Consider the following 23657-nt stretch of genomic DNA (forward strand, 5'->3'; position numbering starts at 1 on the left):
AACTGTAAAATTAAGAGCTGGGAAATATAAAGCTTTTTTTATGAGCCGTTGCATAAAACAAGTATATTTTAGTATCGGTGATAACTGCTTCTGAGAGAGATTACTTCTCCTGTGATAACTGGAGGTGGGACGGGTGAAGAAAAAAGGATTTGTCTGTACAAAAAGGACCATTGCCATTGATATTGTGTTATGTATTAACTGAATGAATTGGAAGTAATTAAAATACTCAGCTAAACCTTCATGGAAGATATCATAGTATACGCAGGTCAACTTGATAGTTTTTCAAAGTATATTGTGCAAGATGAGTATCTGTTTATTCCATTTATTAACTGAATAGGTAAGAGGACACTTTTTAATGTTCTTGGAGAAAGACAAGGTGTGGTATTTACATGTGTTGCTCTAAAGTTCCTCAACAGAATCAGGTTTTGATATGCCTGGTCCAGCACTTACAGTGAGGGGGTCTCCTTGGGAGGAGATGGTGCTCTGGGTCCTTGCAAGCTGACTGCTTTGCCCTCGCATAGAGAATCCTTTTAACTCGGGATGTTTTCTCCTCTGCTTCTCAGGTGACCACTTGAAAGTCTGCTCGCAAGGCTACACGTGCTGCTCTCAAGAAATGGAGGAGAAGTACAGTCAGCAGAGTAAACATGACTTCAGAAACGCCGTCGTAGAGCTTAGCAATCACTTACAAACCATGTTTAGTTCCCGCTACAAGAAGTTTGATGGTAAGTGCAGAGACCTTGAACTTCCTCTCCTTGGGATAAAAAGTAAAAAGTCCCCATCCTGTTGTTCCCTATGCAGTTGTTCTGCTCTGCCTCCCCCTTTGCTAGGGAAGTTCATGACTCATGGCTCAGGGGGCAGAGCATGCCTTGTTTTGCCGTGCCATGAGAGAGAAATATTTGCTGATTATGGCTGCTTGTTTCCCAAGAGAGTGGTCTGTCTTTCTGATTTTTTGCTCTTAATGTAAGATTACAGTTAGTTTTGTTGGTACATCCCTGCAGCGCGTGTAAATGTAACATGCACATCTTGCAGCCTCGATCCACTAAAACACTGATCTTTCCCAGCGTTTTGTGAACCAACAGGATTTGTATCCATCTCAGCCTTTGGGACTAAGCAGAGCAGCAGATAAATACAGAGCAGGTTTCGTGCAGAGGCCGAAGGTTGAAGTGTGATGCAGGGTCAGAAGCAAAATGAACAAAGTCTCGGCTGAGTTCCCATCACTCAAGCGACTCCAACTGCTGCCTGATAAGTAAATGACTGGTCTTGGCATTGCCCTCGGATCTGCAGCGTTGTTCTGTCAAACTGAGTCTCTGTGGGGCATGCCTGGCTCATGGGAGCTGCAGGAAGAAACTCCCTCCAGAGGCAGCTGGCCCATACTTTTCCAGCGTTACCAACCTTACAACCAGGCACCTTTTTTTCTAGAACACCTTGGTACATCCCTCTTTCAAGCAGCTGAAGTCAATGCTGAGGCACTGGGCACAGCACCCATCTGAAGTCCAAGCAGCATCTCCTGGTTTTGCTGCTGAGCTCTTGGTCGTGACAGTTCCCCCCAGGCTCTCCAGATGCCTTGGTGCTCCGGGCCTCTGTGTCCCTGCACCGGGGCATCCCCAGGAGAGAGGCGCAGAGCGTCAGGCTCCTGCCTGGGTTGTTCTTGTTGGCTGGGGGAGTGAAGTGACACCCAGTTGCATGTGGAAATATCTGAAGAGTCAAGTGGACTGGGTCGCCAAGACTTCTGTTCTGCTTGTACATTGTGATTGCTATCTGGTAGTAGAGGGTGATTCCACCTCACAGCTCCTCTGGACCTTTTTCTCCCTTGTGCAGTCATTGATTCCGTATGGATTTTCTACTAATATCCCAAAGTCTGTACCTTGAACCTTCCAGGGACCTCGTTTACACTACTGCAGCAGGTAGCAGCCCCTTCCAAAAGGGTCTGGTACTCAGGTGAGCAAAAAAAGTCCCTTCGTATGAAATTGCAGTGAGTCAAAGTAGAATTACGCAATCATCTTGATAGCATCTAAATCTACTAGCTAAATGTTTCCTCCTAACCTCTGTTGTCTCTACCTGCTGGTACACCAAAGGGGTGATAGAGAGAGAACCAAAGTGTCTAGACTTGCAAGCTTATTAAATGCAGAACAAGACACTTAATGAAATCCAGCTCATAGATAAGCCCTTTCAAAGAGACCAGGGGAACAGCATCAGCTTCACCTTAAATGAACGAGGAGGCTTTTTGAAATGCAGTGTTGAAAACAAGGAGCATGCCGGGTTTGCTGTATTAGCATCCCTGACGTGGTGCAGAGTATCACTAGGTGTGTCTGCCCATTTGTAGGGTGAGAGATGGCTGCAGGACTGCACGAAGGCACAGGGAGGGGGATATTAAGCTAAGCTGAGCTGGATGCCGCTCAAAGGGTGATCTTTGGTAGGGAGTCCTGTACCAGCTGTTTTGTTTGTGCTGCCTGGTTCTTCTGTCAGCCCCTCACAGTGTGCCTTGTGCTGGTCTCATCCTGATCTTAGGCCTGGAGGTCCTTGGCAGGCAAATCTGGAAGAGGATGGTGTGCTTCTGTTCCTGGAAGCTGGATTTACTGTGCCCAGCCTGTCCCTGAAGGGTGTTTCCCTGCCCTATATGAAACTAATGAAGGAGAATTAGCAACCTCCTTAGCATGTCCCAAGCCTAATGGCCCCATCTTTTAGCATGTGCTAATATTAGATCTCAGTCTTCATTTGCTGCAGACAAAGCTGATTTAGGGATTTTTTAATCTTACCTGGGGTGGAAGCAGAGACTAACTGACTACCATCCTCCATCATTTACCTCTTGGAAGACTGATGGCCTCTCTCTCTCCAGCCCAGTCACCTGGATGCTGAAGGCACCCCCTTTCCAGCAGCAGTCTTGCTGGTGGCTGGGGTGGGCTGAGGACTTCTGCCCTCTGAGGTTCTCAGACTCTCTAGACTCTTCTGAAAAAATTGTGGAGCGCCATGCCCAAGACTGCGGTGCTAGTTTTGATGGTTTGTTTTTAAGAGCCTCTTACTGAGTGATGGGCTGGTTGTGGTGTGGTGTTGCCTTTCTTTGATGCTGGTGCTTGATCATTGGGTCAGCTGTGATCTGTTCTGCCTTGCACGTTTGAGTTCTCCTTCAGAATTCTTCCCACTTTTTTTAGTGGGATGTGCCCAACCTAGAGGAGAGGGAGACAATTAAGACCCACATATTTGTCCTGACCTCTAGGGATGAGATTTGAAAAGCATGGGATCCCTTCTAGAGCTCTTGCTTTGCACTGGCCAGCGTGTGGATTTTAGCATTTGCAGCTCTTTAGGACTGCTTCATTACCACTACCTAAATCTGTTCAAATGAAAATCAAGCTGACACAAACCGAGCCATGCCTCTTCTTCTGTTTAACAAGAAATTCTCTGCACTACAGCTGTGCAGAGGAATCGTGCAGACAAAGATGAGTTATTACAGAGATCGAATTCACTTCACTGGTCTCCCAGCGAGTGGGACAGATGCTCCTCTCACAGTGAGACATCCCTGTGGTGCACAAAGCCACTCCAGGATGCAGCTCAAGCAGTAAACAGGGTTCTCCAGCTCTTTGGAAATCTTTATTGCGGATTTTCTAGCTGCTAAGCTCTCAGCCTTGACATTCAGGTCCAAGAGGAGAGGCAAACCTGTGCTGCCTCCGCTATGTGCTTGACCTTTGCAGCAGTTGCTGCTGCAAAAGGACAGTCGAAGTGGCGGCACGTCCTTTGGATGGAGGCTGTGATGCCCCGTGGCTTTTGGAGCGTTTGCATCAGCTGTTGCCGGAGTGCTGTGTGTCGTTGGAACCGTTGCCAGAATTGCTCTGATCTGACACCAAAGCCGTACAGAAATGGATTATCTCCTCTTAATCGGGAGCATGGAACAAGCTGCTGATTATCCGTTCCCAAAGGGCTGACCAGAAGTAATTTTGGCTCCTAATGCGTAATGTGACAGTGTCAGATCCTCCTGCGTGTGTTTGCTTTGCAGACACTGGGAGAAGGCTGGAGCTTTGGAGTCCCATATCTTATATATCCTGTCTAAATATTCACTTAGAATAAAGCTATGTGTGCTCCTGGGGGTCTCTTCTGTTGGAATATAAACCACTAACCTCTTCCCAGTGTTGCAGTAAGGTATTTATTTTCAGCAGTAAGGGAAATGCTTTTTTAATAAAATGAAAAATACTTCAGGAGTTGTTGGATTCCCTATAGCTATATGTTTTTAAGGTGAAGATTTACTGTTTTTCTGGCATACATGATCTCAGATACACGTTTATGGGCTTCATTGAGAAATTAGTGGGTGAGATTTCTATGGCTGCACAAGCATCTTCCTCCGTGACAATGACAGCCGTGGGAAAGCCACGAAGCTGTGCGACTGCAATGACATCTCACACCACAGAAGCAGATATATCAGACAGGGCTTTAAAAAACAAAAACAACAAAAAAACCCCCAGTGAGTGTATGTGTTTAAAATCTCCTTTGCCTTGTCCCAACTTCACCAGTTTGTACCTCTGCCTTTCCCTCTCCCAAGGATTAATAACATTAATAGGATTAATGGTGACATTAAGACTGCATAAATGCTTGATCTTGTTTATTAAACTCGAACCTTCACCTCCCTTGCCCTTTTGGGCTGAAGTTTTCCGTGCCGGGATCTATGTTCGCCAAGTAGTGCTTTGAGGAAATTGCTCAGCTGTTTTGAGGAACTGGAGCAGGGACAGGACATAGCTCATAACTCTTCTTCAGTGTTTCCGCTATTCCATTGCTTCCTAGATAAGATGTTCTTAGTTTTTTCTTATTAAAGACACCTCCTGAATCTCTCGGAAGACTTAACTGTTGTGCCAGGCCTTTTCTGGGAGGAGACATGACTTTTGGTAGGCTAGTTGCAGAGTGCTTGGGGAGGGCAGAGCTCCTAGCCCCTGTGAGCAAGGCAGCTGCTTGTTCTGCCCCTGCATTTCATAAACACTTCTACTCTTGCACTTAAACCAAGTCTTGTCTCTTTCTTTGCGTGCTCTGGATTTAGGGAAGGCAAGCAGCCTTCTTGTACAGGAATGATATGTACAGGAGACGAACGTGGGGTGGTCCATCCCTGAGCTGGGCTAGCAGTAGGTTTGGTGTTCCCAGTGCCCAAGTGACAAAGATTTGTACAAAAAGGTACAGCCTGAGCCAGCATCTGGGAAGCTATTAAATGCCAAGAGTCTGGTTCCCCATGTGCTCCTTCTGACTTTTCCATTAGTGTTTAAGATAAAACAAATACAGAGGTGTAAAACAAAATGCCTTTGGGACAATAAGCGAAAAGAAACCAAACCCAAGTAGCAGGATCCGGCTGGGAGTCCCCGAGACCTTGGTGCATCCACTCTTCTGCTGCACGGGGACTGGGCAGAGGGGCTGGAGAGGGCCTCCCCTGTTCAGGGGCTGTGTGTTTGTGTTGGGCAGAGTAGCCACAGCTATAAAGTGCAGTCATGTTATGCGTCTTTGAAGCATCCCAGGGTGCCTTTGATCTTCTAGCACAAGCTTTATGTTACTCCTGGGTGCGCAAATACTGATTTACTTCTGATAACTGGTTTGTGGCTGAGCCCGAGTAACTAGTTGGGAGGAGCATTGACCAAACACCTTTCAAACCCCACTAAAACTGTTGGAAAAAAAACCCACTTGTAATCTCATTTCTTAATTTAGGTCTCATTGTTCAGATAACCCTTGGTTTCCAGCTGCTGTCTCCAGGGGTAGGATTTAGGTGTGTTGGAACAATGGGACGCATGGCTGGGAAATATTAATAACAGATGAAGACAGGAGGGACAAGGGAAAGCTCTTGGTGGTCTCATCTCCGCTGCTCCAGGCAGTGCGGAGGCAAACGGTGAAAGACGAGCCCTGCAGGTACCCAGCCCACCGCTCCTATAGTTAGAATTTGGCAGACCATCGGGACGCTCTGCCTAACCAAAATAACTGCCCTTCGGGGACCTTCATCTCGCATTAACTCTTTTATCGGAAACTGCCTGCAAGAGCAGAGACCCAGGGCCTTGTCCTGCCTGTGTGCCAGGGTCTCCCAGTGTCCGTAGCACCCAGGACTGTGAGCTTAGTCCTGGCTGCTCGTGCATGAGACAGCTCGGGGTGCCATGGCACAGCAGGAGGGCTGAGGCTAGAGACCTGCTGGACCTTTGATGCTTGCTGTGCCAGAGCCACGTGATGTTTGCACTTCTGAATAAATCTGCGTGGTGGAGAGAGCTCTACCAGTACAACCCATGCTGTGGTGAGTTCGCTGACGGTGACTGCATCATTAGCATAGAAATAATACAGTGGTTTTGTTTTACCTGCTGTCTCTCACATCTAGATGAAGACACAGCCTCGTTCCTCCCTCTCCAGAAAGGGATGGCACCAAACCTCATACCAACCAGGGCAGAAAATGGTGGGAAGATCCCTCAAATTTTGCGTTGCCTTCTGCTGAGAGCTGGTCCTTCAGACTTGCTTTCGGACCTGTGCTTGCCTGGGATAGGGATGGAGTGAGTTAGGAAAGCAGGAGGGAGCAACCACCAGAACACTTCCTTTAGAAAATCTGACTTGTGGGCTTTTGTTTGTGCTTTCCCACTCACTGCAACAGTAATGAAACAAATTGTCTGCTGTCTGTGCTGTGGATGTTTGTTTATTCTTTGTTTTCTTTTAAGTGGCTCCTCTCCATCTGGAGATTTTTAAGGAGGTACAAAAAGCACTGGGATTTTTAGTCTTTTTCGTTGAGAAGGGTGATGCTCATCTGACAGCAGCAGAGACACCAGACCTCTGTTTTGGGAGGCTCAGAAAGATCCTTAAGGTCAAGTTGTCTCAGGAGGAGGAGATTTAAAAGTGGGGAGGAGGGTTCCTGCCCTGTGGGTGGGAGAGGAGGAAGAAAAAAAATGGTGAGATTTTGTAACTGAGGAAAGACTTTAACAATGGGCAAAGCCACTTTCTGTGCAGGCTTGGAGGGATCAAACAGTCTTCAGCGTCTTGGGTCCAAGCAGTTCTGCTGTTAAGATCACAGGTAAAAATTCTCTTACGCTTTTTTTTTTTTTCAAGAGCGAAGATGCGGGCAGCATGCTTTGTACTTGGCTACAGGAAGCAGAACAGGTGCCTGGTGCTCTCTGGTTACTAATTGCTGTCAACCAGTCAATGAGCTATTGTTTGTCTGTTTAAAATTAACTCTCTCTTTCTCCTTCTTGCACAAAGGAGTCACCTAGCCTATGTGCCGGCTTCGGTTGCTTATGTAGTCCTGGGAGCTGCTCCTCGAGATGCCCGTTGAGTTGGTGGCATTTTGGGGTCTTATGGTGGGCTTGGGGGTGTGATAGTCCACTGGTGCAGAGCTGGAGCTCTTTTGTTAGTGTCTAATGTACCGTAATGTCTTAGTGTCCAGCCATTTGCATGCTGGATGAACAAATGAGAGAGGTAGCCCTAGCTGGAAGAGCTCTCAGTGCAGACATAATGAGATGAGGGGAACTGAGGTAACGGGAACAAGAAAGCCATCCCTGTCGTTCAGCAGCACGGGTTCTCCTCAAGCTTTTCAACAGCAGTTGTAGGAAGGGAGCCTTGGAAAAATACATATTTGTGAAATACCTTAGTGAGTGTCCCAGAAAGCTCCTCCAAATAGGAGTATGTGGGAGGCAACCCGAAGGAACTCGTTTTCAGATTTTGCAGCTGATGTTTGCTGTTTGGGGTGGGAACTCGGTGCGTTGGTACCGAATGGACCTGGGTCAGCAGGCTAAAGCAGCTGAGAAATAATAGATGTGTTTGAAAAGTCAGTAGAGCTTGAGGAATGGGTGCAGTGAAAATTAGTCATGGGGAGGGAGTGAAGAGCAAGCAAATGGAGGGAAAAGAAGCAGCAGCAAGGGAGGTGTGTTGGGGAGAACTGCTGCTGAGTTGTGGTCACGAGGAGGAGGATGGCAGAGCTGGGAATGAAGGACCTGCTGCTTGAGAAGGAAGCAGTGTGGGAGCAGCAGCAGAAACCTGTTCTAGCTGAGCCAGAACTGGACATGTGAGCAGTGATGGTCCCTGGAAATGGGGAGGAGGAGGATGCAAAGGCTGGGTTCGTCCTGCTGCATGGGATGGACCAAGAGCATTTCTGCTGTCTCTGCTTTCCTAGTTCATGGAACAACTGTTATGTGCAGCAGGATGCAACATGCTGCTATTTGCTTCTTGAATCATGGATAGCAATCTCCATGCTGTTTTTTTCCCCGCTTCTTTGTTGCTTCTTATTCCTTTAGCGAGCTGGGTCTCAGTGCGATGGTGGTGATCTCACACTGTGTTAGCTCCTTCCCTGCTCTTCTGGGCTCCTGCCAACCCTGGGTGCATATGAAGATTATGTTCTTGGGCCCCCCAGAAACAAGAAGTTGTGGAAATCCTGGGTTTTGGTGGTTGTTTTTTCTCCTCTGAGGCTGCTTCCTGATTGCTGTTACTGCCTTGAAACCTTTTGCTAATCAAGCAAAGCTTGAGGAGATGTTGTTGTCCCTCCCAGCTCTCCAAGGTTCACATGTTGGGGCTGTTGCTGTGACACTGGTGTGATTTAAGCCTGTACCTCTTCAAACTCCGCAGAAGAGTTCTTCCATGTCAGTAAGTGCTAACACATGTTTGAAACAGGATAGAGAAACAGCTTGTGGACTTGCCCTGCCCTTCCTGAGTTCATATTCAATAAATGTGTTAACACTATGTATTCATCGGTTTCTCAACACTGCTGGAAAAAGGTTGTTAAGCTATGGTTTGTTTTTCCCTGGTGGAAATTACAAATGTGGTATATGCAATAAAGGAAGTGAAGGCATATTAAAAATAATGAGGCACATTTAGGAAAAAAAATAAAAATAGCTTTTTCCTTTGGAGTAGGTAGCACGGCTACAGATGGCTTCACCTTCAAGGTGAAAAGAGCTGTGAAATATTCATCTCTTTTGCCTTCCAAATTCCTTTTATCTGTCTGGATTGAGTTTTGCTTCTCATGGTAGGAGCAGCTGCAGGGTGGAGTTTGCATCCACAGATGCACCTCTGCGAAGGCGCTGGGACGGTGCCGGTGCCGGTCGCACCGTGGCACAGCCTTCGGGGCCACGGCTCGGGCAGGAACGTTGGTCTGGGAATCCATCTTGCTGTTGTGGATATTTTATGAGTAAACCATTTTATGAGAAAATATAATTAATCTCTTTGTGGCGGTGTTCTCCCGTACACACTAGAAAGTGTAATTGTCTGTACAGACAAGCAAATTAAAGGTTTCGGTAAGACAGACGGTCCTTAATTAATCATAATCTGGACAACATATTAAAAGTATACCTAAAAAGCTGGGTGGCAAATTATCTGAAACTAATTAATTGTGCCCATAAAAATTCAGCATGTTCCCTCTGCGTGCTTGAGCCTGGTTTTATTTGTTTTTTAAGGTGTGTTGAGTAATTGCTCGTCTACCTGGTGTCTGTTTGCATCGGTAATTTGGAAACCTCAAACCGAGTAAGGCCAATTGAAAATACAGCTCTAAACTAAGCAAACCTGGTGCATGGGAAATGTGGCATGTCCGGCAGCCTTTGGGAGCAGAAAGGTGTGTGGTAGCCCTGGTCTTCTTTTGGAAGGACACCAGCACACCTGAACGTGGCCAACGGATGGGCATCTGTAGAGAGAGTGTTGGCTCAAAGGCCTTGCTGAGCTCTTGGATAAGATTCTCTGCCTTTTTTTCACTGCAGTTAAGGTTTTGTTTGCTTGAAAACCTGTGGATTTTTGGTGCTGAGCCCTGGCTTGCTCCTGGTTTGACTCTTTGCAGTTGCTGGAAGAGGAGCAAGCGAGATGCTGTGGAGCACCATGCTTCTCTCTGGGAAATTATTCTCTGAAATAAATGCATTTCATTCCTGAAGGTCAGAAAATTCGAGGCAAAACTTTGCACTCCTATGGTGGTCAGCTATGGGTTCAGCCCTGATGACTCCCTTCCTGGGCCGTGGCTGGAGGAGCAGAGGACACCGGTGTTTCGGTCCTGCCGAGGGGCAGATGGCGCTGGTGGTGGCAGGAGGCAGCTTAGACCAGGCAGTTTTGCTGCTTCTTCCTCTGTCACCCTCATTCACAGAGAAATGCCAAACCTGCCTGTGGGTAAAGGGGAACTCACCCCTTTGATGTGTTCATCTGATTTCCAGGAGCTGCCTTTGGTTTAGGTAGGACTGTGCCCTACAGCAGCAGGGCATAAGCTCTCCTCATCAAAAGCCCTCTTGTATGAAAATCCCACTCTTAATACGTATTATTGGCAGATGTTAGCCTGAGGAGTGGGAAAATGTTGCATTCCTTCTTACTTAAAAAAAGGATATTTTCAGATGAGACCTATGAATCCAAGGCAAAAAAAAAAAAAAAAAAAGTACAAAAGTCCAAGGAAGCAGATGTGTTGGCTGGAGGTGGGATTTGCCCTGTGCCTCGCAGTGGGTGGAGTGATTGTGTTTCTTCATGTATCCGCAGTTTGGAAGAAAGATTGTTTTGAATTATTCAGGTGGTGGAAGCTGATGTTGTGTGGAAGCCCCTTGGGGAGGTGCAGTGCTCTTCTGTGCTGGGTTACTGGCAGGGCTGGTCTGCCCTCAAGCTGCAAACAGGTAATACATCTTATTACCTGAAAAAAAGGAAATTGCCAAGTAGCTATGGTTATGTTTTCCCACTGTGCTCTTTTATGGAAAGATTTGTTCAAAAGCAGATATTTTTTTTCTTTTTTTTTTCTTTCTTTCTCAAGACTCTTAGTGCAGAAGTACCAGATATGTCACATCTAGCCTTTCTTACTCTTTTGTGACATCTCCAGGCTTTCCCGGAATGTTGGGCATTGAAATTCTACCCTGAAATTCAAACAGGTTAAAAGAATAAACAGAGCCCAGAGCTATAGATTGCTTGGCTGCTGATTACTGCCTTTTCTATCTCTAAAAGTTAATTGCATTGGAAATGTCGTATTCCTTTGAGCATCAAAGTCCGTAGCATCCACAGGATTTATTTTGCAATACAGAGGGATTTCAAAGTTTCTCCTTGGCATCAGGAAAGGTTTTGTGGCTGTGGTGGCTGTGCTCTGTGGATGGCAGTGCTGGTGCCCTCGTCCCTGCTCTCATCCTCCTCAGCATCACCCTGAGTGACAAGATGACTTTGCATCAGTGGCGCTCAGCGAGATGGATTGAAGCAGTAAAATGTGGATTTGCTCCCGTATCAGGTTGGACCAGAGCTGGCTGAGCCATGTTAGCCCAGCGCCTTGTCTGCTGCTCCATCCTTTGGCAGCGCCAGCCCTCCCCGGGTGAGGACCTGTGCCTGCAAAGATCAAACCTGGCCAAGCGGTGATGTTCTCCGTGTAACTCAGACATCTCTCCACGCTCTACTCTGAGCTAGGAGAAACAGGGAAACCTTTAAGCCACATGCTGCTCCTGCAGGTCGGTTTGTGATCCCGGCGTTGTGTGTGCTTTTTGCCTGTTTGTCCACAGAGAGGCCAGCCCTTGTTCTGGGAGTTTAAACAAGATAACTGAGAGGAAAAAGCAAGCCTGCCATCCCTCCGGATAGCAGCGTCTCGGAGAGCACCGGTGAAGTATGATTTGTCGTCTGTGAAAAATTGTTTGCATTTGACAGCTTTTCACAGGAAGCCTGTCAGAGTGATAATTTAATGAGTACAGATTGCTTGCAACACAGCTGTAAAACGTGCTTTTACAGTGCTGTAAAATAAGCAACCGAGGCCTTTGTGTGTTTGCTTTGTTTGAGAACAAGTCAACTTCTAATACAAATGAAAGGTGGTCATTTATTTTACCCAGCAAACAGTCAAGACGTAAGAGAGGAACCTGCCATTTTTCTTCTTGCGGTGGCAAGGTTAATGCTGGGTTATGTTGGTGTTTGCTAATCAGCTTGTCTCTGTGAACAGGAGAATTAATATCTAATTAGATGTAGGGGAGTTACTAGTCAGATTAGCGTTTAAGTCATAAAAAGCATTTTTGGGCTTTATTCTCTTCGTTGCAGATGTCTATCTATGCCCATGGTTTGCACAAGAAAAGCTTAATGTTCCTTGCTGTGCCCAAGCTGATTTCTGGAAGGGGAGACAAACTGAGGATGCAGATTTGCAGTATGCCCACAGTTAGAGTAAATCATTATATATAAGTATATATAACATACATACACACATGCATACACACATATATACACACATGCATATATATATACACACATGCACACATATAAAATATATATATGTGTGTGTATATATATATAGAATTTAATTGCTGCTGCTGACCAAGTTAAGGGTGCTAATGCAACAGCTGTGCATTGCATGAAGGAAGATGTCAGCTAGTTGCCATGTGTGTCCTGCCACTGGGTCCATCCTCGCTTGCTGGCCTGGGGTGGTCCCTTGTCCCTGGTGTCATGCTCAGTATCTCCTCTTCCCACCTTCTCAACCTTGCCTTTACCTCAGGAGCCTCGAGGTGCCAGCGAGGCCACCCATGGACCAAGCTACCAGCACTGGTCACTAGGGCATCCCATTCGACGCGGTTCGGGGATGCAGGCCCGTGCTGGCAGGGAAGCTTCGCGGGGCGGGAGGGTGGGTGCTGACTCTGTGCTGAGGACACATGGCCTCTGCTGTCTTCCTCTCCCTTCTTATTTGGAAAGTAGCACTTGAGCATGGGTATCTCTGCTTGAGAAGACACTGGCTGGAGCTCAGGCCGGAGACGACGGCTTTGTGTGTGCGTGGTGCCTCCTTCAGCAGTGTCATGGTGGGGTTTTAGAAGTGGCTGGTTTTGGTGGGAAGTTTTAATTTCTTTTATTTGCCTTCCTTTTGGGCAAGGAAAAGCTGCTGGCTGGAAGACTGCAGGTGCACAGGTATTTGCTGCTCATTAGGTTGCCTTTTTTTTTTTTTCAAGGTAATTAATGAACTTACCTGGTTCTAGCCCACATAAAAAATTGCTAAGAGATGAAGTGATCTAAAGCCTGGATATGGTTTATTCAACTTCCACTTTGGAGTGTAACCAATAAAATGAGTTGAGGCAGGAGAGTAAATTGGTTATGGTAATATGGATGTATTACTCGAGATGACTTTCCTGGCTTAAAATATTGCTTTGAGTTCCTTTAGATTGGTAGTTGGAAGTTTTTAATAGATTTCCCATCAACATCATTTCAAAATCTAATTCTTTTCATTTGAAGAGTTTACTGATGCATCTGCCAGCTCTTGTGCCTGGCATGAAAAAAATAAAAAGTATTTAAATAAACAACTTATTTGGTGATACTAAAAGGTCTGAGCAAAGGAAGGAAGTGGGCCTTCAAAATGATTAAGTGAATTAGAAATTAATATACACCAAGCTAATCTCTATAGTATAAACTCAGCAGAAAAAAATCTTCCTGGAGAGGAAATGCCAGTCATGGGAACGAAAGTGGAGGTTCCTGCTGATATTGGACAGAGGACGTGTCGGGTGTTTGAAATCAATCTCTTCTTCCCTGGATCATTTCTCTTGTGCTCCTAAGAGGCTGCATTATATACAGCCATGTCAGGCCCCAAGCCCCATGACTTTGTTCATCAGGAACTTGAAGAATGTTTCAGTTTTCCCAGAAAATGTTTTCTGTGTTAGGCTTTGTTTGTACTGGAGCACTTTGAAGACGAAAATCTGAACTTCAGCATACTTGTAATACGTTTTAACAAGGATTAAATTCACACTGGGCCAAAATATTCCCCCCCCTTCTCCTTCTAACAACTTCTGGCTCTAAACACTACTCCTTTGAGGATTAAAAAAAGCCACAGAGGCATGTTTTATTAAAAAATATTTATTGAATATGAGTCACAGGAAAGCCGAGGTCAGAATCCCCGATTGCTGGTGGCATGCATGAAATAATACGCTTTCTCACCCGTGCCGTGCGTGGCGGTGGAGAGGCTGCACCCACGCCCCGGGGTGCCAGTTGTCCCCCTTGGTGTCGGAGCAAATGGGTGACAGCCCGGCACAAGCACGGCCAGCACGTGATGATTTGTCCCGCTGGCACTTACCCTCATTCTCCTTAGCTTCTGTCCAAGGCCACGTAGTGTGGAGTTTTGTTCCAAAATGGCCCAAATGCAGTTGACTGAATGGACCCCTCCTCTATTTTTTTGTTTTAATTTAACTCATCTACATCAAATCTCCAAGGCAAAGGCTTTGCAGTAGGGCGTTCTTTGCTTGGGCCCACGTTCCAAGGCTTTGGCAGTATTGGCTTGGTGGGGGATGTTCTTTAAACTGACCTGGCAGATGCTTCTGACGTGCCAGACATCGTCAGGCCAGCTCATTATTGGCGTCAGAGACGTATATGGCACTGCCAGGATGCGGTGACGGCATTTCAGCAGCAGCCGCTCTGCGGCACCGGGCTGTCTGGTGCTCTCAGAGGGTGAACTGAAGTGAGGATTTGCTTTTAGAAAGTGATGAAACCCAAGGGCCTCTACTGTCCTTTGTCATCTGAAAAATTTCTTGTCGTTCTTGTGCCAAGTGTTTAGCTCTCAGATTTTCAACAAATTGTCTTAATTGTGGGTTTTTTTTGTACTGCCACAAACATCTGAAGCTCCGTCTGCAACCAGGAGCAATTAGATAATTAGAGACAGACCCTGCCCTGAGAGCTGACAAACTTGCAAGACAAGAAAAAGAACCCGCAGGTAGATTTTTAGGTTTGTTTTTAAAATGTATTAAAATTTGTTCATTTTTGAAGCTGAATTGTGATCATTTCAGAAAATTAATTCACAAGAACTGAAAAGAAAGACTCATTTGTGCAAAACATCTGCTTAACAAAAAAACCCCACCTTTTTTTCTTTTTGCTTTCCGATAGTCTTGTGCTTCCAAATCATTTCTTTTCAGGTGGTTGAATAGTAACATAAGAAACTGGCTTTTTTTTCTTTCTTTTCATGTTGCTGACTTTTGTCACGGTACTCAGATTTGCATAAAAAGAGATTTCACCCATGCAAGTCTTCCAGTCTGGAGGTGTGGTGGGGTTGGTTTATGAAGAGTAATCAACAAATTTTGAGGTACAGAAAAATTTTTAGGGAGTCCTTTAACCTTCCTTTTAATTTGGGTGACAATCTCATTGTGCTGAATTTTCCAGTTAAACAATGGCAGTGGTTGTAGAAGTGTATGAACACACAACCCAATGCCGATGTTAACCGTATCTTTTCTTGTTTTCTAGAGTTCTTCAAAGAACTTCTTGAAAACGCCGAGAAGTCGCTGAACGACATGTTCGTGCGGACATACGGCCGTTTGTACATGCAGAACTCGGAGCTGTTCAAGGACCTCTTCGTGGAGCTGAAGCGGTACTACGTAGGCGGCAACGTCAACCTGGAGGAGATGCTCAATGAGTTCTGGGCACGCTTACTGGAGCGCATGTTCCGGCTGGTCAACCCCCAGTACCACTTCACGGACGAATACCTCGAGTGCGTCAGCAAGTACACGGAGCAGCTGAAGCCCTTCGGGGACGTGCCCAGGAAGCTCAAGCTACAAGTGACACGAGCCTTCGTGGCCGCCCGCACCTTTGCGCAGGGCCTCGCTGTTGCAAGGGACGTCGTGAGCAAAGTGTCTGCGGTGAGCTCAGTCTCATGGTTATTCCCATGTCCTGTGGACCTGTGATGGGTAGCATCTTTCGCTGTTGTTCTGACTTAGGTACCTAAAGGCATTGGTGGTAGTTGAGTACAGGTGGGACCAAATTCCTTCTATGTAGGCTGTGCCGTTGCATGAGTGGAGTCACGTTCTGGAGACACCAATATCCAGTGCTGCAGCCCAGCAGCACGGATGTTCCCTGGGTTGATGCTGTCCCCTTGTCTAGGGAGCAGCAATGAACAGGAAATTAAATGCCTTCTGCGGTGGAAATAACCGTGTTTGCTTGTGTAATGGCTGTATCTCCTTAATATTGCCTTCAAATTACAGCGAGTCATGGGTGATATGGACATCTATTATGGTGCAGCTGATGATTTACTCCTTGCTCCCAGGCACAGGCAGAGGCTGTTGGCATGAGCAAACAGTACTTTTATGATAACAGTAAGCCAGAGCCATAGGCACAGGGCAGGACCCAGTTGTAGTTGGTGCCACACACACAGCATGAATTAGACCTCGGACTTTTATGGTGAAGTCACTTTTTTGGGCAGATGTGATGTGTTGGTCACTTAAATGTTTGCCTCCCTCTTCTTATAAACCACTTCAGAATGGTTTAAGTAGAGTGACTTTTTTTTTTTTTAACATGAGATTTGTCTTTAATTTTAGTCTGAGTTGCATGGTATAGGGTGCAGGTGTAGTCAATAATCCCCTTAAAGTGACTGTGTAAGATAACAAATATTAGTGATTTCCTTTTAACAAACTCAGCTCATTTCCTGTGGGCTATAGAAGATTTAATATAATCATTTAGTTGGGCAGAAAGAGGTTTACTTTTTCTCTACCTGGCTACGGAGTAATAAAACGCCAGGCTGAAAGGGCAGGCAGTAGTTTGAATCACCCTAAATGCCAGGAAAGGGAAAAAAAAAAAAAGTAAACCAGAAAAGAATAGCTGTTCAGTTACTCTTAGGAGCAGAAGGCAATTTTTGAGGCAGCACAAGCAGCATTGTTTAGTGGGATAATCATTCAAATTGTTTTGACTTACAGGGAGAATATTAAAATACTGTCTCTCTGGAAAGAAAAAAAAATCTGTTTCCATGTTAATTTTTATTTCAGAGAAGTGAGAAGAACAGCCTGCAATAAGCCTGCGCTGGTGCGAAAGGACAGGGAGTATTAGCAAGGAAAGAGCTGCCATAATAGTGCATCCAGGCTCCAGGAGCGAGTTGTAGGTTAGCGGTGGCAGGTTTAGGTCCTTGGACACCTCGACTCCCCATTTAATAGTGATGACTCGTGTGTTAGACATGTCTGCATGCTGCTGGTTGAGGATGGGTGTTGTGGAGCTCCATGGGTGGCATGTGGACTCCCTCTTAGGAGACCACAGAATCCGCCAGCTTCGGGGACACTGTCCTGTGGTGGGAAGGAGATGTGGGAGGGAAGGCTGGTGCTGGATGAGGCTAAGCGTTGTGTCTCCATGTCAGGTCACTGGCCAAGCCTGCTGACCTCCTGGTTGGGGTTTCAAATTTGGTGACTCTTGTTTCTGGCTGTGGTAGATACTATGGTCAGAAAGAAAGGGAAAAAGGGTTTTTGCTGCTGGAGGGTGCAGCTGAAGTATTTGGGTGGGAGGTCCGTCCGCTAAGCCCCAGTACGGTTTTCAGGAATGTGCAATCACTTGATAGGCAGTAAACGTGCATGGATGAGGGATCGTGTTTATGCTCCATCTGCTCAGAATTCATCAAAACGTCTCCAGACTTGACATGGGACCACGAGGGCTACAGTCCCCGCATCTGTTATGAATCAAAGTCGTGAACCCGAGGTGGCGTCTTGATTTCTCTTTCGCTTTTGAAGATCCTCGAGTGTAGAGTTGCCTTCAACTCTAGAATTAATTGCTCAAGTGTGGAAGGTTACCCAGAGACCCACTCAGCTGCAAAAATAGCTCACGTGCCGTGGGTGATCACAGTTACCGCACTTCCCGCTTCGCTTTCACAAGTTGCACTGGAAATCCTGTAACAGATTGACTTTTTGAAGTTGTAGCAAAGGTCCCTGCTGCTGAATACCTAAGCTTTAGGTGTAGCTAAATAATAATAATCTTTTCTACAGTGTTTTAATCTCGTTCAGTGGAAAACTAACATCACGTTTCTGCAAGACACAATGGGAAATTCTCTACGCGAGTTTAAAAGCTGATGGTTTTATGCCTGCTGCTTTGCGGTTGTGTTTTGGGGCTTCCCACATTACAGATAGATTAGCCTGGCTTTGCTGAGCTCTATATAATGACTCTATTGACTTTGCTTCCTTATTATTTTTACTCAGGAGTTCTAGTGGGATGACTGCTTATACCAGGGATTAACTTGAGGGATAAATCTTCTATTCTTCTTTATGAAAAAATGTCCAAAGTAATGCAAATTAGTTTTACTTTTAATGCGTTTGGTAACAAGCTTAATTGAAAATCCTCAGGAGGAGAAATACAAACTACTGCAAGACCCAGCTGCTTTTTACTTTCCTGGGGTGCTATCAGGAGAGTAAAGAGCACTTTACAGTAGAACAGCCTTGATGGCTCTTTAATGATCCTATGTATTTTACATCTTCACTAGGGAGATGCATTTAGAAAGGTATTGTTCTTGCATGAGTTGTGGGAGTAAATGGGAAAAAGAAGAGGGAATATTGAAAAAGCTGCAAGTAAGGTTGATTTCTGAGCCAGAATGCTGGAAAGTAACTTTGAATTCAGTCCTGGATGGATCAGAAGTTGCGTGCTGCTGCCCAAACACGCAACAGAGAGAAAGCACAGACTTTTCTGAAACTGTGTCTAAACCCCACTGTTTTGATACTCAAGTCTAACCCCCTTAAATTCCCTCCTTTGGACCCCGAAAGTACAAAATTCTCCAGATGTTTCCTGAACAGCAGCTCTAAGAAGAAAACCCTGTTTCTGCCTGCTAGAGATGTGTCCTGCATCTGAGGTGGGCTCTGAGATGCTGGGGGCCTCCGGCGCTTTCCTCTGACCTTCCGGCCCTTGCCTTCTGGAGACGGAAATCTGCCCATCCCCTAATCGCTCGCGTGCTACTTCGCCCTCGACAAGCGCTGAAATCAGCCGCATTAAATTGCTGCCAGCAGTGACATTTCCTGCCCCAGCCAGGAGTAGAAAAAAGAAGCACATACAAGCCAGAGCCCAGAGTGACCGAAAAAGGGCGAGAATCTACAACTAGGGAATTCTCAAGCTGCAGAGGTGCGCCCTTAATTAGTTACATGCGATTAAACCAGCAGCCGGGGCCAGGGTCATGACACCTTTGAGGGCAAAGTGCCCAGGGGCTTGTTGAGTACAGGTCAACTATAGGTATGGGATGGAGGTCCCTGTTGTGGGGGAAGAAGGTGGTGAAGTGAAAGACTGAGACCCCTGATTTTTGTAGGGTCAGGAGGAGCCTGCTTGACCCAAGGGCTGGGAGGGGAGCTCTGGCTGGACGTCAGCAGCCCAGACGCCTGAAGGACGAAGCGTGCAGCCATGTGACATAAAATCCCTACATTGGCGTTGCTGCCTCTCTGCAGAGCTGCAGGCAGGGACGTGTGGATGGGACGTTCATAGAATCATAGAACGGTTTGGGTTGGAAGGGACCTCAAAGATCATCTAGTTCCAACCCCCCTGCCATGGGCAGGGACACCCTCCACTACACCAGGTTGCTCAAAGCCTCATCCAACCTGGCCTTGAACACTTCTAGGGATGGGGCATTGCTGCAGTTGCAGGGATGGTGACAGTTATCTGCAGCCCCTCAAGAGATTTATGCTGATTAATTGTTTTTAGTTTGGGGTTTTTTTGCCACTTTTCCCTCTTGCCTTTGTGTCGAATCATTTGAGGAACTGCCAGAAGCTCTGGAAGCTCCTGAATCGCCTTCCCGACAAGGATTTGTGTGCCATATGAGATGCAGTTGCCACCAAAGCAGCTGGGCTGCTGGAAAGGGGCTTCCATCCCATCCTTGGGAACCCTGTCTGTTTTGTCCAGGACAGGCAGCAGCTTCAGTCGTATACAAGAAATGATGTTTAATTTGGCAACACAGATATGAGCTTTATGAAATAATGCACAGCTTCGTATGAGGAATACATCTGCCTCCTCATTTGCTGTCCTCAAGAGATATTAACAGCCGAGAGGAAGCTACTGGAGATGTTTGCGGTGGGTGGAGGAGGTTCAGCTTATTTAGTGTTGGCATTTCTTCCCTAATGAAGTGTGATGATAGCAGCTAAGGAGGGAATTTTCTTCAAACCATTTATGGGAGAGAGTTGCGGAGAGGGCAGGTGGTTGCCTTCCCACAGCTGCTCCAAAGCTGGAGCGAGAGCCCAGTGGGTTTTTAAGCCGCTTTGCTGTGAGCTGCCTCATCTCTAACGAGGCATCCATGGAGCTCAAGGTGAAGCGCTGAGCCTGTGTGAACCAACCTGCCACTGGCCTGTGTGAGCTGCATCTCCTGGGCCGTGGCTCCTGCCCTTTTCAGGATGGATGCAGAACGTGGACCAGACATTAGCTTAGGAGAAGCAGTGATGAAAATAATAAAACACCGAATGAATAAGAATTAAGGCCTGTGTCATCTGAAATATTAGGGCACTGAGCTCCTGTTTCAGTAAATGTCGTGCCCCTCGTAATTAGTGTTTGAGGATCTAAAAGTTTAGTCAGGGAGGAAAGATTCAATCTCCCTTTGTGCGGTCTTTGCCCTTGTTTTGACTTAAGGGGACTGTGACCTCACTTCTTCTTCAGGAAGAAGTTTGTGTTCTTCTATCCAACGAAGCTGGGCAGCCTTGGGGCAAGAGCAAACCCTGCCAGGGAAGTGACAGAAATGAAACATGTTCCCTGCACACCTTCCGAGGGGCTGAGGGGCAGATGCTGCTGCTTCACAGGCGACCGAGAACCAGCCAGAAGAGCCGAGGAGCCCTTTTAGTGTTGCAGAGGGGCCTCTGGAGAAGCAGAGTTGCAATCTGGACTGAAGGGCCGTTGTGCGCAAGGACGTTGCCTTCCACGTGCCAAGGGCAAACATCAATGCAGAAAACAATACCGAGCACTTCTCCACATCAAAGATGACCCTGAGAAGACCTGCCAAGAATGTGGCTGCATCTGCCTCAGCTTCAGCCATCTGAGGGTCTGTGTTAGGCATAGCCTTCAAAGCGTGCTCAAGCAGCAATCATCGCGGATTTAACGTGCTGGGAGCACGTGTGGATGCGGCCGTGGATTTGGAGCTGATGGCAACATGCAGGAGCGTTTCAGTCCACTGATTTGTTGTTTTGTTTTGTGTTTTTTTTTTCTTTCTTTGCCTGCCCCCACGCTGTGGTTCTGCTGCTAATTTTGAAAACAATGTGAGGGGTAACTAAGGAAGTTTTTGAGTGAAGCTGCCAAGATAAATGTTCTTGCTGTTCTACTCCTTAAAGCAAGCAGAACGCTCCTAATTATCTGCTGTGTCTCTGGGTTGGGGAGAGTCAGGTGCTTTGGAGAACAAGCTCTGTTTGAAAGGTGTTCTGTAAGCATTGGGTGGAAGAGGCATCCGCTCAGCACCCTGAGGTCCCCTCTGCCCAGCATGGGCTGGAGGTGCCGGTGAGGAAGACAAGCTCACGGTGTTCCCTTTTTGACACGTTAATATTAAGACTGAGCGAATTGAGTGACCGGCGGTGTGGTTCTCTGGAGCTCTGCTGTTCCTATCTGACAATGTCACATCTGGGGGACATGGAAAGCAAGCTGTAAGTAGGGAATCGAGCATAAATATACTCTTGAACTTTTCCTTGCACAGGATAGAACTGCAGCAGACATTGCCATGGGTAGGGAATACCAACAAGAAACAGAGCTGTGCAGTTCCCTAGTATTGCTCCTAAATGCACTCCCTTGTGCGAGAGACCTCAAAGGCCCAAAACTGTGGTTGAACCAGATGCTTTCTAAATTATTCATGTGCTAGCACTGGGCCAGCAAAATTGGTTAAATACATAGTTCATTTCAAAACACTTTCATTGGAATACTTGGGGTGGGGAAGCAAACCAAGAACCGCCGGAGTGATCTTCTGCTTCACAGTGAGCGGAATGTCTGGACCGGCGTGTGCCAAGATGATGCTCTTGCACAACACTGAGGGAAGGAAAAAATGATGCAAGTAAGGTTGTGTTGGTCCCAAAAATTGGTGACGCTTCACTATCCTAAATTGGCTGCTCACCTGGAGTGTCCCACAGTCCTTTGGTCAGCTTTGGAGTTAGTTGTTGAAGTCATGAAATCATCTTTCTGTGTCACTGAGAAGCTAATTCTTAAGTATTCCTTATCCAGCATTGCCCTAATTAGGTGGGGGTTTTTTTGGTGTTGTTTGGTTGGGGTTTTGTTTGTTTGTTTGTTTTAAAAAACAAACCCAAACCAACACAGTATAAATCAAAAGTAATTTCACTGCATTAATTTCAAATTGTTGGATTTTATATTTTCTGGTGGCTGTGCTGCTGGCATGGCAACGCTGCTGTTGTGCAAGCTTGGAAAATAAGAAAGCCTGAGTTATCAGTGTTGTTATAAATAGTTATTCAAGCTGACAGGATTTTAAATGTTGTTATTAACGTTCTTAAGGTTAACTTGAGGGTAGAGTGAGAGAATAAAATGTGACTCTGGCTGTCTGGCAGCTGGTGGGAGCTCCCCGCAGGACCATCCATGGTTGGAGCTCTGTCATCCTTCCTCAGTGTTCATTGCCTTGGGAAGAAGGGGAAAGAGAAACCGATTGCTTCTCTAAACTTTATATGCTGGCACAGATTGGCTTTTCTTGAGTTTTGGTGGCTTTGTGAACAAGGCATTTCACTTGGTAGGGTGTATGCTTTAGTGGTGAAGTTTCTACCAGATGTATGCGTCCAGATGCGATTGCAAATGAGTTGGAAAAGGCAAACTGTTTCCCTTAAGTGAGACTCTGAAATGGGATGGATATGACAAGGTTCCAACAAAAGTCAGATTTTATTTTACCAGGAGCACAACGTTTTTTCAAGAATATGGTTGTACCTTCACCAGTCAATGTAAGTTGGGGGTACCTCAACAAATATAAGAAACATTTGGATTAAGCCAAAGATTGTTTGCTTTTCACTTAATTTTTGTGGATTGTGTGCAAATCTGTATTTTTAAGGAGCAAGTTCGATATGAACGTGAACATTGGTGCCAAAACACATCTGTTAGCAGCTTTTAATCTTCACGTTTGACAAAGCATATAGACATGGACAAATTGTAATTTACATGATGAAACCGCAGGGTGATGGATTGCTGCGGTGGCGTGGAACACCACAGAAAGGAAATAAATTTCACAAGATAAAAGGAAGGGGTTGGAGTGTATTTACTTCTACTATAAGCTTTAACAGGGTACGTGCACTAGGGCATACTACTACCTGAGCTCAAATCTATGAGAGTAAATCCTCTTCAGCAAATAAAGCTTTCTTTGGGACTCTGGTTTATTAGAAAGGAGATTATTTGGTTTTGAGGGTCATTCTAGAGTAGAGTTTGAATGAACTTGAGTTGCTTTCCAAGATAAACATGACCCCAGAACAAAGCATATCTGGGTTTACTGTTACATACAATGGTGTTTTAAGAGCTTGCACCTGGCATGGCAGAGCGAACATTAAAAGCTTGTGAAGAATTGCCAGGGCAACATATGGCACAGCCCACTGACACATCCAGAATTGGTCTGGACTGGGTACGGGCCCCTTGCCAGGGGTTGAGGTTCTCGTTGCAGTGATATGCAGCAGTTAAGCATTTATCACTGTTGTAACGAGGTGTAAGTGCCCGTAATCTTCCCTGAAACTCTCTCTTAGGGCTGATCTCTGCTTGTGCCTTCCTGTTGCTTTCTGACACCATAAAATGCCAGATCTGGACTGATGAATGTCCTCTTTGTCTTCCTCTTCACTTGCAACTGTATTGCAAACTAGCAGCTTCCCCGTGGGTTATGTCCATCCCTAGTTAGGGCTTGGTTCAGCAGTCAGGGCAGGCTGGCGCTTGTCTTTTCATCGCCCCGTTTGCTCAGCTCTGTGTAGGGCTCAGAGCCGCAAATCTACGTAGGGGAGGGAGGAAAACCCCGTTTGCTTTTAAAATCACTCTGGGTCTTTGTTCAAAGGACCTAATGCAAGGGACCGTCCCATGTCGTCTCCTGTGGAACGCGGGAAAGTGGCTTCAGTTTCCCCTGCATCTGCTGGGATTCATAAAGA

The 23657-nt window shown here is 46.2% G+C and overlaps 1 protein-coding gene across 1 annotated transcript in view; it reads left to right on the plus strand.

The window, feature by feature from the left end:
* Window positions 1-23657, plus strand: part of GPC4 (glypican 4) — a 67721-nt gene that overhangs the window by 30539 nt on the left and 13525 nt on the right. The window contains exons 2-3 of the mRNA XM_086619469.1: window positions 564-722; window positions 15100-15491. Of these exons, the coding sequence (XP_086475595.1) occupies window positions 564-722; window positions 15100-15491 (551 nt within the window). The remainder of the gene's footprint in view (window positions 1-563; window positions 723-15099; window positions 15492-23657) is intronic.

Source organism: Tauraco erythrolophus, chromosome 13 (assembly GCF_009769465.1).
Source record: "Tauraco erythrolophus isolate bTauEry1 chromosome 13, bTauEry1.pri, whole genome shotgun sequence".
NCBI classification, from domain to species: domain Eukaryota; kingdom Metazoa; phylum Chordata; class Aves; order Musophagiformes; family Musophagidae; genus Tauraco; species Tauraco erythrolophus.